The 15,353-nt window shown below is 41.0% G+C and overlaps 1 protein-coding gene across 8 annotated transcripts in view; it reads left to right on the top strand.

Annotated features, from left to right (window-relative positions):
• Positions 1–11,919, top strand: part of ECHDC1 (ethylmalonyl-CoA decarboxylase 1) — a 41,205-nt gene extending 29,286 nt beyond the window's left edge. For all 8 annotated transcript variants that reach the window (XM_021547120.4, XM_085575132.1, XM_021547122.4 and 5 more), the window contains one exon: positions 11,246–11,919. In XM_021547120.4, coding sequence (XP_021402795.1) covers positions 11,246–11,651 — 406 coding nt within the window. In that variant the 3' untranslated portion in view covers positions 11,652–11,919. The remainder of the gene's footprint in view (positions 1–11,245) is intronic.
• Positions 11,920–15,353: the final 3,434 nt, after the last annotated feature.

Raw genomic sequence — 15,353 nt, 5'->3', positions numbered from 1 at the left:
TATAACTATCTGCTTTATTCTCTTGGTTCTGTGTGTTCTTAAATTGTGATCTGAGCCTGGCGTGTGTTCAATAAGCCTTTGTAAAACCATGCTGCTCCTCGCTAGTGTGCACACGGGGTGTTAAACAGGTCCAAGGCAGCACCTGTGGGCAGGGCAGTGTTTATTGCTATCTGTGTAATAGTAAAAAGTTTGTCTCTCCTGCCTAAGAAAGACCTTTTAATTTACTTTTTCAGCTGTTTTCTGAAAATAGCTTACTTGGATGCTTTGGCACAAAATGAAATGAGGGAGTGATGTGTGGCTCACACAGCTTTTTTGTCACATCGCAGATTGAGAGGGGGCCACCCAATGTGTGTGTGCAGTGCACACAGCCTGGCTGCATGAGTCCTCTGGCCAGCCCTGTCCCCATCTCCACCAAGTCCTTCTGCATGGTGCTGCCCACCCCCAGCACTGTGGTGGAGATGGAACCTGTGGGCATTGCATGAGAGCCTAAAGAATTATCATCCTGGAAAATGGGGCAGACTCACCTTGTCATTTGGCCAAATAATTTTTTCCTGACAGTTTATTGAAAAATGACTGGGAAGGGAAAACAAAATGAAAATGCTCATCTTACTTCTTTTAATACTGCTAGTGGAGTTTTAATCTGTCATGCTTTTTAGGGGCCCTTATTTTTTGCCTTGTGATCTGCCGTCTAATTCGATTTTTCATTCCTGCTGCAGAAAATGTCTTTCTGCAATTTCCAATGCCCAGCTTCATTTATCCCTTTTAGAAGAAATGTAGCTTTATATAGCATGCTTTTTTTTCTCTGGCTTCTGTGAAGCCATGGGTGAGAAAGTGTCAAGCCTGGGGTAACAAGTTCAATTTAAACCCCCTAATCAAGGTCTGCTGTGTGAGCCTCCATCTGTGCCTGACTCCTGGGAGATCTGGTCCAGAATGAGATTGAAAGTCTGTGTGGATGGCAACTCGTGTGACAGCAGACATCACCTGCATGAGGCTTTGGGGGGACCTCACCTACCTTGTCTTGATTGAGATTGTGCTACTCATCTTGCAGGGTATTAGCAGCAGTCTTTCCCCATGTTTGTTTCTTATTATCCCTCTCTCTAACGATCTTTCTGGCCCTTTTCTAGCCCCTCTTCTTAGCTCAGGGAAGTGTTTAAGAAATTCACTATTTCACTTCTCTGGTTGTTCTTACACAATTATGTCTAGACCAGTTTTAATCTGGGTCTTGCCAGGGCACTCTCCCAGAGGGCCTTCTCTGCTGCCTTACTGAGCTCCTTCATGCTGCTGGCCTTTTATTGAGTTTTTTCAGTGCAGACTTTGCTACTGATGAGATGCTCTTTTTGGGGGGACATGCAGTTCTCTCTGTCTGTCTATTGTAATTTAATTCCAGTCATCCAAGGGATCTTTTTCTAATAACAGTGTTATTTTTGTGCTTCTTCCCTGGAATGACTTCCTTTAGAATTGGTAATCTTGCACCCTCTTTGAGTTGACTTTGTTGATCTTGGAGGCTCCTCTTACACTGAATATCCCAATATCTGGGCAATAGGTAGTGGTTGTCTACACTTTAAGTTCCTGTTTATTCCTAGAGACTAAAATGGCTCATGTCCATTTAGCAATTTCTGCATTGATGTCCCAGTGTTCCAGCTCTTCCTCTAACCCTTGTTGTAGCTACATATTCCATTTTTTAGATTCAGGACTCCACTTTTCAGAATTTTACCATCCACCAAATGTTTTTGGCTTATAGATGAAAGTGTGACTTTGTCATTCATTCTTCTGCATTTCATTTGACTCTGGGTGATGTGAGAAAGTGTGATGGAGTCACATTAAAAAATTACTATTTTGAGGCCTCCTTTGAAGAATGCAATTCTCATTGTTTAGGTCCCCTTTCTCCCCTCTGGGAAGTGCCCTCAGGTTTTCCAGACAACTCAGAAGAATGTTAACTCTTATTTAAAAAAAAAATACTTCTGTAATTAGGAATCTATTTACTTGATCTGATTTTTACCCTAATCCTTAGAGTTCCATAAAATGCATTGGAAAATCTGACTGGAGGACAGTAAAGGTAAGGGGTAAAGGCAGTGTATGCTAGGGAGACATGAGAGATTTTTCTGGGCTACTTTATATAAAGTTTGATTCTTAGTTTTTGTGGTGAGTGTTATCTTGTAACACTAAGAGTGTTACAAGATAATTCAGTAACTATAAATAAAAGTCCATATAGTCTCAGTAAAGCAATTTGGGAAGAGCTATGAGAAAAGCAAGTTTTTGTGTTAGTGAAATTTCCTAGGATGACATCAAGCCTACTCCTTTGACACTGCGATTTAGAGTATGCCTAGAACACTCTGTGCTTGGGAGGCTTGGTAGGATTTTTTTTGTTTTGCTTCTTGGGGATAATTTTAATTTATTTAAACCTCAAATAAAGAAGGTGTACTCTTTTGTGATTTTAATTGGTGGAGTGTTTTTGAATCACTCCAAGGATTTGAGAGGGGTGACTTTCTGATGGGCGTGTTAAAATAGTAGCTGGACTTTCTTCTTTCCATTGTTTTCTAGTAGAAAAGGTTATAGATTAAAACTGATAAACAGGAAAGAGTCTTCTGTGCACAGTCTTCTTTTAGCCTATTGAAACTTGAAATTGCAAAGCATCTTTTAGCAACTGTATCTAAGATAAGCACAAGTCATGCAGTTCCCCCAGACTATCTTTAAACTATTTTGCCTTCATTTTTATGTTTTTTAGTAGTTACCATTTAGTCATCTGTCAAGTGAATATCTGTTACTAAAGGATTTTCAGAAAGAGCAAACATTTGGGAGGGATTGCTTTTATGATGCCATAATGGTCTGTGTAGACCATCACCACAAGCATGTAGCACAAATCCTTACTTTCATTGGTGTTACAGTATTTTCACTTTGGAAGTCTCACTTCGTGCTGTTGCAGGCCTGAAGTAGCAACTGTGCAATATCTATTTGCCTTATTATTTCTATGCTTAGGGCAGAAACATAAGAAGCTCTCAGTGAGAAAGAAGATAAGGGAGAGATGCAGAGGGGATTAATACTAGCAAGCTGTGTTGGGAAAGCATGTAAGAGTTATGGCTTGCCAATATTCACTGCATTGCTCCAGTTCAAAAATCTGCTAAATAGAACTAACAAGGAGTTATTGATTAAATGTTTAATTGCTGTCTTTTTAGTTCTTGAAACCCTATCCAATTAATCAAGTGAGATGGAAAGATAAATGAAATTATTACTAACTCTTCCCAGGATTAATCCACTTGTTAACATTTTTAGAGAACGAGGGTGGTTTTTTTTTTTTTTTTTTTTTTGTAATAGAGGGTGTAGTAAGATGACTTTCAGAAAAATCTGTAGCTATTTTGTGTAGATAATCCCCTTACAGAGTATCTAGGTAATTATATGACGGTGTAGTGATAAAGAGACTGCTGAGACTCTCCTGGATAGGCAGAGAGGGATCATTTAGTCCCAGCTTGCTTTTTGGAGGAGGCTGTCTTATTCTTAAGGGTCTAATTCTAAAAACATCTGTCATGAAAATTGAAGTAAGGACTGGAAGCTGCTAATCAGCAACTTTGGCTAAATTATTTTAGTGTAGTACTGCATATTTCTTCTGCAGAATATTCTTCCCACAGTACCTTGCTGCTTCAAAGTTTGTTTTTACTGCAAAAATAAATATAAATGGTTCATACATTTGTTGTTTTAAGATTAATTTCTGTAATAACTGTGGAAGGCTTATGTATTGGAATATTGAACAAGACTTACAGAAGACAAGATGTCACTACCAAAACACAATGCTGTAATTGCAATTAACTTATTGGTGTTTAGGTTTCCAGGTCAGGTCTCTGCAGGCACAAACTGCAGCCTTACCTTTAGTCATTTCAGGCTTTCTGTGGCTTTGTGAAAATATCAAGGCAGTAGTTCATGTTCAGATTGTGTTTTCAAGGTTGTACTCATTAATTACCTCTATTGTTAAACATTCTGGAGAAGGTAGGGGTTGGTTTTGCAGCAATTGTCAAGGAGCATTCATATATAATGCCTGAAGAATTTGTATCTTATTGCTTAGGAAATTCTGTAGTTTCTTAACACGTGCTTTAATATCTATCTTTCCATGGTGGAGAGTGCAGGTATAAGACAAATGGAAGGGTGCATGATATCTAGTATATCTTCCTGGCTCTGAGATTTGGAATACAGATACCAGAGGTGGATTGAGTGCCAGGTACAAGTTAAACCTTGTAAATCCAAGTGCCATGCTAAAGGAAATGGGGAGAAGGCAGTGAGCTTGGAGGATTCCACACCCCTTGCTATGTGCTACATGTACTGTTAAAAGTAGTGTGAAGTTCCACAGTGCTTGACTGCTTATCTTTGTGATTATCTTTGCCCAAACCTCAGGCTGACAGAATTTGCAGTCCAAATTAATTGATCCTTATGGTCCAGCTTTCAGAGCTGCCACTCGCCTGTGGCATGATCCCTTACTATCCCTTCCTGAACCAAGGAACTGAAGCTACAGAATTATCTGGATGCATTTGCAGCAAAGGTGATGTTTCTCTCTGATGGAGAGAGAGAGAAACGTCACATCCAACTACCCACTTCTGCCTTATCCAAACATTTATTGCATTTCAGCCATTCTCTTAAAAACTGTTGTTTTGGGGTTTTTTTTCCTATTTAAGAAGCTTAGAATGCAGCCTAGAAAAGATTACTTTATTTATGTGGTGTACTGAATCAACCTGAAATAAAGGACTTCTGTTTAACCTCAAATCAAGGGTTTTGCTGCACAGATAAAAGAACAGGTAGTTTATTTCTTGCTCTGATGCTACAAATTCAACAATCAAAACTCTCTCTTGCTTTGTTTTAATGTATTGTAACAATTTAGTTGACAAAAACATACCATCACTGCATATTGAGTTAATTTTGTATTCATCTACTACTCTGTCTCAGGCAGGGTCAGTACTGGTTGAATAAGGTATAAACAGCTCAGCAATGGTGCTTTGGTCTTTCCAGCTTTTTCCTGTCTGTCTCTTTATGTTAAGTAATGCTTGACATTCAGCAGCACTTTGTATGTAAGAGTAGCACTTTGTTTTTCTTGGATTTTGTGTGCCTTAGCAAGAGAAGTGAGATCCGATTACAGCTAGTACCTGTGTAACTCTGCTGCCTGAATCCCATTCACGCTTCAGGAACCCACCATCAATACTGGGATCTGCTGTCTGTGCCCTGGGATCCTGAGGACAATGGAATGAGATTCTGAGGTGCAATTTGCTTGTGAAGTGGTGGGACAGGGATTGTATTTTTAGTGTTGAGAAGGTGCAACTGGAAAACAGGGAAGAAGTGGACAATGGACTGACTTTCTTGCTCACTTAAGGTTCAGCGTGCATGTGAGAGCTGCAGCTGTTGGGAATTGTCCTGGTAGCACTCGCCAAGAAGAGTTACAAAATCCTAAACCAGTTACACATGAGCTTTTGTCCACTTGCCAGCAAGATCATTAAATTTTCATGTCCACCTGGCAAAGGAAGTTCAATTTGCTTGATAAACACCATCTGCAGATAATGTTATACCTGACCTCTCAACAAACTCTTGGACTTGCACTCCTCAGCAGTGCGTATTTTAAAAAGCTCTTTTGGCCATGTGTCAGCATAACACTGCTGTTACTTAATTTAAAAAGAGTTAATTAAGCTGATGCCATATTGATGAGTGTATTAGAAAGACATACATGTTGGGCAAAGAGTATGGCAGCATTGTACCATCAGCTTTGTTCTTATGTTCTTTGCTGGTTAAGACAAGTGTTTGACTCTTGATAACCATCCTTCTGTTACCATTTTCCTGGTAGTTATCACCAGCCAGGGGCTATGTACAAATCACGAACGGGACGGGACAGCATGGGACCGCTGGGGAACGCATCTCGAGCTCTATATTTTAGCATCAGTCTCAATACAGGGTTATGACAATGGGAAGATGCCAGCAGCTCACACCCCAGGCAGCAAACCAAGAACTTAATGTTGCAACTTACTTCAAGAGCTTTTTGACCAATCGCACAAAGCAAAAGCATAATGACAGTAGTTTTATCCAAACACTATAAGCACACGTACCTTTGGTTAAAACAATGCTTGCTTGTTTCAAATACAAGCCTTAAGATACAATGCACAGAGGTCAATTACTAATCTTAAAACTTCCTAATATCTCACTAGATACACTTTTCTGCAACTTAGGGAGTTATTCTAACCAAGTGTTAATACACAGACCATTGCTCTATTTGTCCTTTCTTTCTACTTCTTGTATAATTTTTCTGCTGACAAATCTTATAGCTACTGCTTAGCTCTAAATTGCCATCCTGCTGTCTCTGAGGCCTGCCTTTTGTAACATGCCCAAAACCCTCTCATTTTAAGGAATCCCACAGTAGTTTCTTTTTTTTTTTTTTTATTTAACAGCTCTCTTTTCCCATGCCTGCAATAGTTGTGCATGTGGTTTGGGTAGTATTTTGGGTTTGTGTGGCCAGGTTTTGGTAGCAGGGGGGCTACGGGGGTAGCTGTAGGTAACAACTTCTGTGAAAAGCTGCCAGAAGCTTCCCCTGTGTTGGGTAGAGCCAATGCCAGCTGGCTCCAAGATGGACATGCTGCTGGCCAAGGCTGAGCCAAACAGGAATGATGCGAATGCCTCTATGATAGGAGAGAAAAGTTACTGTGCAGTTGCAGTGGTGGCCAGAGAGGAGCAGGGTGAGAACATGTCAGAGGAACTGTCCTGCAGACACCCAGGTCGGTGCAGAACAGGAGGAAGAGAGAAGGAGGTGCTTCAGGTGCCAGAGCTGAGATTCCCCTGCAGACCATGGTGAGGCCCCTGTGTAGCCCATGGAGGATCATGGGGATGCAAAGTTCTACCTGCAGCCCCTGGAGAACACCCACACCAGAGCCAGTGAATGCCTAAGAGAGGACTGTGAAGCCGTGGGAGGCCCATGCTGGAGCAGGGTCCTGCAGGGACCTGTACACTTGTGGAGAGAGGAGCCCATGCTGGAGCAGGTTTTCTGGTAGGACTTGTGGACCCACACAGGAACAGGCTGCTCTTGAAGAATGGCACTCTGTGAAAGAGTGAATCACACTGGAGAAGTTTGCAGAGAGCTGTCTCTGTGTGAGGGGCTCCACCCTGAAGCAAAGGAAGGACTCTTCTCCCTGAGCAGTGACAGAAACAATACATGATGAGCTGACCATAACGCTGATTCTCATCTCCTTTGAGAAAGTGGCTGGCTATAGGCATTACTTTTTATCTGTCTGGGTGTCTTGCATCTATATTTTGCAAAATACGTAGTTCTACTTGAAAATTTATTATTTTTGTAAATCGTTCTGTAGCATGCTCAAATCCTGGATGTCTTTTAATTGTACCCCAAGGCCTTTGACTCTTTTTGGAGAAGTTTCCACTTTGTGTTGGTTCAATCACCTTGCAGATAGGCATTACTGAACTTTATAGAAGAAGGTAGCAGATTTGGTGAGGGAACTTACTGTGACCCAGACATAAGCTCTGTTTATTGTTTATATTAATATTGGTGGTTTGAGAGCAGGATGCCAAAGTATTTGTGGGGGAGATAAAAGTCATCTCCTGCAGTTCTGGCTGCCGTGTCTGGGCACAGCCATAGCTGGGGACCAGGTGCTGCAGCACTGTGTGATGCTGGCTGCCTCCCTCCATGGAGTGCCAGTCTCATGCCAGCTAAAAGCGGAGGATCAGAAATCAGGAGCTGTGTCCTTATGTGACACTGGGAGTCAAGCGGGGAGCAGGAGCAAAATTCAGGTTGCTGACAACACATATAATGTTTTAGGTGTCTTTTTTCCCTATAGTGGCTTTCAAAAGTATAGTTGTGGAAGCTTTTAAAAAGCATAAAATAGAGGGTGGTATCTGTCCCTCCCTAGTAAACTTGACTAATACCTTTGCCTTGTCAAAATGCTGAATATAACTCAAACCTTGAAATCTAGGAAATTATGAGATAAGGGCCAGCACAGATCTTAATATAATCTTTGTTATGCTAAGGAACTGATTATACCCATTGGTATAGTAGTATATTAATAATCATACATTAATATATTAGTATTTATAATAAGCAGGTATGAAAAATAGAGAAAGCATATTTTTGTTTGCATTTTTCGGCTTTTATTGTATGTGCTCTGGCTTCAAGTAGCTGGGAAATACTTTAACAAATGAAAGCATAGCTGTTAGCTCACAGCAAGTGCTGCCTTTGAGGAGCAAGTGTACCTGTATAAGGGTGGGATTTGTTAGTCTGCAATGTTAATAAAAAGCAAGGTTTCTTCTCACATGCATTGCCAGTGATGTGATGAGATGTGATGTGACAGTCAGTTGTTTGTGGGTGCAATGAGATGTCACAGAATGGAGGAATCCTCAGATCAAAGGGGGGGGATTTGTAACATTTGGTGCAGCTGAGAACATTTTAAAATGTACAGCAGCAACATCTGCTGTAGCTTGTTTGCTTTAGATGACTAACACAAAATTTGATGTGGCCCATGGTGACTGTGCTTTCTTCCTAGGGGGGCTGTAGTGTTGGTAACATAGAAAGAAAAGGTTCTCAAAGAAGGTTTCAACTGCACTCTGGGGCTTATATTACCTTAACCTCTTATTTCCAATTTAAATAGTGAGGATTTTGCTAGCCTTCACATTTCTGAAGGGTTTTCTCCTGCTTACTGTAAGGTCTTCTGTCACTTTGTACATTAATTACATTGAATAAATATTTTTTCGGTACTGTTGTGCAACAGATTTTCTTTATTAGGTCAAGGAAGGCATACGTGTAGGGGACTAGAAATATGACCTTCCCCTGTGAGTCAGGGGACCCAGATTTTAATTCCTTCAATATGAAAGACAAAAACAGGCAAACTGTTGAAATCAGAGTTAATTTTATATTCATCTACTACTCTGTCTCAGGCAGGGCCAGTACTGGTTGAATAAGGTATAAACAGCTCAGCAATGGTGCTTTGGTCTTTCCAGCTTTTTCCTGTCTGTCTCTTTATGTTAAGTAAAGCTTGATGTTCTATTCTTACATAAATTCTTTTAATGAGAGATCAGATCTGTCATGTCTCAGAAGATAGACTCCTTTCATACAATAAAAAGGGAAATATGTATGCGAGGCTGCAGCTGGTGGCGTTCAGAGACTGATCCCAGGCTGGCTTGGCAGCTGCTTCTGCCTCTTCAGACATGAGCTCAGGTCTCCATTGCTTCCTGGGGCATGGGGACTGCGAGTGATAAATCTAACAGAGTAAGCAATGCTGTGACTTCAGGAGAGGATTCATAGTTGAAAACTCTGAAAAACCAAAGATACCTTTCATAAGTTTGAAGGCAGTCCAGTACTACAGATACACCTTCCACTGACTACCACTTACCTCAGTATTTTTTGTGGAGCTTGTTGAAAGGAGCATTGTGGGAAGAGGTGAATCCCAGTGAGGTTCTGAAAGCTGCAGCCTCTCAGTCTCTGTGAGTTATGCTGTCAGTGGTTTACTTTCACTGTGTATGGTTCCATTTTCATTGAGGGAGGTGAAGACACTGCAGGGAAACACAGCCCATCCCACATACTAAATGTTGTCTGAAACAGTCTCAGATTCAATACACAAGTGCAACTCGGCCTCCCTGACCTGTGGTGGCTGTCCTGTGAGACTGCCTACAGCTTGGCTAGCATCAGATGCCCAGCTGCTGAGGACCCTTTCTTTTCTATTGCTTCACATCTCTTGGCACAGCTACAATTAAACCCTTAATAATGTTTTCATTACTGCTTTTCCAGTGAGAGACTGGGTGTGAGCAAATTGTAGAGTAAGCTGAGCCAGTAAAGGAATTCTGGAATACTTGAGGAATCATTCTTTTGAGAGAAGAGACCTGAGTTCCCTGGGATTTGCTGGGTCTGGAAGCACTTTATAATGTTAGCTTAAAGCCTTTCCTCCCCTGCAATACCCTGCTTTCTTCCTTTTGTCACACAACCTTCTCCTGCTATCTCTACAAAAATGCTTTCATGCAATCTGGCCTGTCAGCTGTTGCTTTTGTGCATTGTGCTGGATCTGGGATAAAGCGTAAGCTCTTCAATTCTGATGCTGTACAGTGTGGCATGAATGCTGATGATGCTCTGGTTAAGAATAAGACAACCAAGCAAATGTACAATTAACAGTAACTAAGCAGATGTGAGAACAGTGAGTTCCTAGAAGTAGTTGCATTTTTAAAGATTTTCCTTTTTTTGCCCCTTTCAAAGCTGCTCACCTTGGTATTTTCACTATCGAAAACTGCATGGTTAGGAAACAGACTTGTGTGTAGACCTCAGTATTACAAGATCTGTCTTCAGAAAGCCAATTAGTGCCTGAAGTAGAAGCTAATCTACTTCACAAGTGTAATTCTCATTCTTTGCCTTAAAATCAGCAGCAAGGAACCACACTGCTGAACATCACTTTGAGAAAGAGCGAGCACTGGTCTGTTTCTGTACATCTTTTCTATGCGTTTCTATTTCTAGAGGTTTTCTCCACTAACCTAATGTGTGTCAGTGTGACCACTGTGTGAAGACAGAACAATCTGCTGCAGCAGAGCTCCTCCAGGGAGATAGCTTAATGAGGCCTAGGATGTGTTCTTAAGTAAAGGAGGTGAGAAGCTGTAGAAAAGAAGCATAGAAAAGAAAGATGTGACATCTTTGGAAAGGAATATTACTTATCTGGAAGATGGAAGCTATTCTACTACACATTGCAGGCATAAATAGAAAGCAATTCTATTGTGCATTGGGAGCCATAAGTTGAGCATCCGTCTTGATTACCATTTCTGTAATGAGCAATTAGAAATTAAACTCACATGGATCTCTAAAATACAGAACAAAAAAGCCCCACCCATTTTGTAATCACCATAGTGCTGACAGATTCATGCATGAGTTTGCTTGGGTTTTACCCAAAGCCCTCTTGGTTTATGAATGAATTAGCAAGGCAGGGTCGCACTGTGAATAAATGGAACATATCCTCTGTCTGCAGTTCTGTTTTCAACACTTTTTAGAACTTATTAGATATATCAGTTTGGGCACTCAGAATCTTTACTTGTAGCAGCATATGTATCTAATTTTGAGAAGGGCCAAAAACTGCAGTTATGGCACCATGTGATGTAAAAATTAAGATACTCCGGCTGTAATGAGCACACTGTCAAGTTCTATCAGCGTTTGGAAGCAGGGAGGAGGAGAAAATAGAAAATTAAGGGCCATCGAGCTGAGAACAAAAGTCAATGCATGGATTGACCTCTGTGTGTTCTTCATTGACAGGTTGATGACGCCTGGCAGTGAAATTCGGTTTGTCCACAAGCACATGGGCCTGGCGCCAGGCTGGGGAGGAGGTGCGCGGCTGGTGCGGATCGTGGGCAGCGGGGCCGCCCTGCAGCTGCTGGGCGGGGCTGCCCGGGTGGAGCCCGAGAGGGCGCGGAGCCTGGGGCTCTCCGAGGCGACGCTGGGGGCCGCCGAGGAAAGCGGAGCGCTGGCAGAGGCCCGCGCCTGGCTCGGGCAGTACACGGAGGGTCCGGCCGCTGTCATCCGGGCTGTGAAAAAGGTGGTGGCGGCAGGAAGAGAGCTCCCGCTGGAAGTTGCCCTAAGGACAGAAAAGGACATTTTTGGAACTGTATGGGGTGGGCCTGCCAATTTGCAGGCATTGGTTAGAAGACCAAAACATAAATGATGGTTTATGCATAAGAAATGGGCTTGACCTTTTTGCAAACAAAGCTTTCAGTAAAGCAGCCGTTAAGCTGAATCATTTAAGGTCTTGTCCGTTTAAAATGGCATTAACATTCCTGCCATTTAGGTCAGGCACGCATGTTTGGTGTGCAACTACAGAGAAATCCCGGGCAGATTCTCTACTGTCCTAATCACCCACTGAATCGAGATTAGTGAAATTACTATGTGAAGGTAAATACTATGCTTAAAATAGAACTATAATTCATTTGGAATGAGGCTGAAGATTATTTTATTTGGTGTTTTGGTTTTTTTTTAACTAGTATGGAAATTAATTACTTGAAAGATACGAGGTTTATTCATTTGTGGAACAGGTGCATCTAAAGCTGCAAAATATGAGTTCCCCAACATGAGACCAGTGGCCAGTTGGGGAACTCATTTTTTATCAAATATGCTCTTTAAGCAGCTTGGAAAAGATGATTACTAGTTGGAGGATAGCTTTCATTTTTTCATTCTAGTTAGTTCTTTGTGCAATTGCTGAGAAAGTATCCTTCAATTTTAATGATGCTTTTACAGGAGAAGTTTTGTTACTGAGAAGCTTTTAGCACTCATTCACTATCACTGATTCAGGCTTTTAAATGTATTTTGGTGTCTTCTCACTGCTCAAGGAATCAACTACCCACACATGCACCTGCACATTCCCATATCCTGTGCCTGTGCAAAGCTGCTGGCCTGATTCTTTACACAGAATCTAGTTGAAATCTTGGAAGGCTACAATGCATCGTGCCCCAAAAAGGTTTGCCCTTAGGTGACTGGGTGATGTGAGTACTTCAGCATTCTGGTAAGATGTGAGTGGACATGTCTGTCTTTCTTCAATGCCTTTTTACTGGTAAGGGTGTATTTGGGCTGACTAGAAGGTTTAAAACTCAAGTCTCCACTTCACGCCAGTGACTATGCAAGAAATTGGGTAACTCAGTGGGGAAAGTTTTCCCTTTAGAAATTAGAAACTGACAGAGAGTTCCTGCTTTAAAAATAAAATCTGTGAGAGCAAAACCATACAGACATATCTGTGGCTGAGTTTCCTGTACTGTTAGTTAAGATGCACTTGTCTCAAAATCCAGCAGGAACTGAGATCTGAGCCAAGGACCTAAGTACTCTGTGGGAGCATGTAAAGAAGGGAGCTCTGGGCCCTGTGCACTGATGTGCATTCTTGTTCTGACCAGGTGTAACTCGCTTAAGATCATGGAACAAGCTCCCTTAAGAAAAGAAGGCAGTACCTTGGATGGAAATCCACGTTACAATTTCTAGTGTGGCAGGAGTCCTGAGTTTTAGACAGTGAGGTAACTACATATGTTTGAGGACTTGGGGACAAGTCAATGCTGGGAATTAGGCTTGGATTGCCTGTTAAGATTCTGCAAGTTTTGAGCACATTCTGTGATCTCCTGGGGATATTTTACTGTGTGGTTTTCACAGCAATGAATATAGCCTGAAGCAACCAAGAGAAATGCTGAGGAAAGGGATGTGATTTGAGTTGGCATCTCAGAGAAGATAAGGAACTTGCCTCCACCCTGTTGATCCCACACCTTTACCTTAATATCTGAAGCACTAATGGAGGAAGATTTCAAATTTCTCTTCCCCAAAAATAAAGCTCAATTTTTTCATTCAGGTTAGAGAAGAGACAGGAATGTCAAGCTTCATCTCAGGGTTTTTTTTCCCATCTGAAATGGCTTAAAAACAAACAAGCACTAAATGCACAAAATAAATTAGAAACATCAAATTTGATAGTCCCATTCTCTAATTAAATAGCATGCCAGCTTTTGTATTTCCTAGGGGCTAGTTTTCCAGCTTCCTCCTCAACAAACTAAGTTTCCTATTGCATTGTGAAATGTCTGTGTGGATTCTGTACCAAGCTTGTGAAGGTGTTGGATACTGGAGATCACTTTTAGCAATACAGATACTTCTGCCTTATTTGCTGCTGATAAAAATATATTTACCAGATGATCAGTCTAGATAAGCAAAGTGTTCTTGCAGAATGTTTGGTTCCCTATTTTTTTTTTTTTTTTTTTTAAGCCATGAAATAGGATTCCTGTATCTGTGGTTATCTGTTCTGGAAATCATGAAATGCTGTAGATTTGACAGTGTTCAAATTTTCTTTTTTATTTTCCGTTCTGGTCCCTTGTGCATTTTTCTGGCTATGCTGCACAAGTTGAACATCACTTAGTGCATGGAATTACAGTCAACCACATAACGCAATGTGGCTGTGGCTTTGCTAAAATGGACAGAGAATACATTTCCTACTGAAAGTAATGATTTAAATATAAGATGGGAATTATCAGTTACTACTTTTCTCTAGCTTGATCTGGGGAGTGCAGTTTCTACTCTGGCTGGCTATTAAGGTCTCACCAGCCTTACTTTAACTAATTTTAGTGTTTCACAGCTGCAGTCAGCCAGCAGGAGCCAAAAGCAGCATCACAGGTGTGGGGCTGAACTCTCTACTTGGGTCAAAACCTCCAAGGATAATCACTGATAGAATTATTTGTAGATTGTTTGGGCTGTAAATCCTAAAATTAAGTATATATCATGTTCCTCTATTTTCTTTCTTGCTTTCCAACCCATAATCTCACATGAAGTGTGTGCACAAAGCTGAAGTGTTCTCAGTGAAGGCTTTTGCATCACAAACTCATGTTAGAACCACTGTATACTAACTCAAATTAGAGAAATAAACCAGCTAGCAACTAACAGAAAAAAGCATTCCATCCAGTTTCCTTCCTGAAGTCCATGTAATAGGTGTATTTCCTTATGGGACTGGAAGATGATCGTGAAAACCTGTGATCAAGAGCATTGATTCCTAGCTGAGAATGGAGGAAATCTTCCTTATTCCATCCTAGTCTCGTCTGCACTTTCCTGATCCAATGATCTCACCTGTAGGTAGCAGAAGATAGACACAACTTTTTACAAGATCAACCAATGTCAACCACCATTACAGTAAGAAAAACATAAAAGATGTTTCAATCGACCATTTTTAAAAGTCAGCCTTTTTGATTCCCTTCAAATGGTTGTTTCCTTAAAACAACTTTTGTCTTAAGATCAATAGTGCCTATCAACTACTGTCCCTTTCTATTCTGAGATATATATACTAAGAATTGGAGTTTATTAGCTTTATTTTAAAATAAAGTCCAGAATCAACTAATGCTATTTCTCAACCTGAAAAAAAATGTTGAAGAACTGCCAGAGAGATAAAAGACAAGCTGTGTTTCTCAAGATCTGGCTTCTAACATCCAGAAGTCTGCTGAAATGCAGCTCCTACACTGCTAATACAAGCACAAAACTACTGTTTCTGTGGTGCCACTATAGTTTTGCTATGAACATACGAACAGCACTACAGTCCTTAATATCCATGTCCTTTGTTATAGGGTCAGCTTTGATAACTTACCCTCTTTTATCAACACTTCTCGTATTAAAATAAGGCTATGTGTGATACTTCTGCTTGCCAGCAACAGTGAAGTGAGTTAATCAGCTCTTCAGATGCCTGTGTGAGTATTAAGCTTGCAACTCATGATTTTTCAGTAAAAGATGATACGCCTACAGCACCGTGTTTGAGATACAGCCAGTCAGGGATGCAAGAATGTCAGGATGCCACTCAGAATTATTCCTCGCTTCTGGTAAACACGGAAAGCTGTTTTATGATAATTTTATTTTAAATTCCTTC

Source organism: Lonchura striata, chromosome 3, assembly GCF_050655825.1.
Source record: "Lonchura striata isolate lonStrDom1 chromosome 3, ASM5065582v1, whole genome shotgun sequence".
Taxonomy (NCBI): domain Eukaryota; kingdom Metazoa; phylum Chordata; class Aves; order Passeriformes; family Estrildidae; genus Lonchura; species Lonchura striata.
Note: the sequence above shows the minus strand (reverse complement) of the source record. Positions and strands in the feature narration are given on the sequence as shown.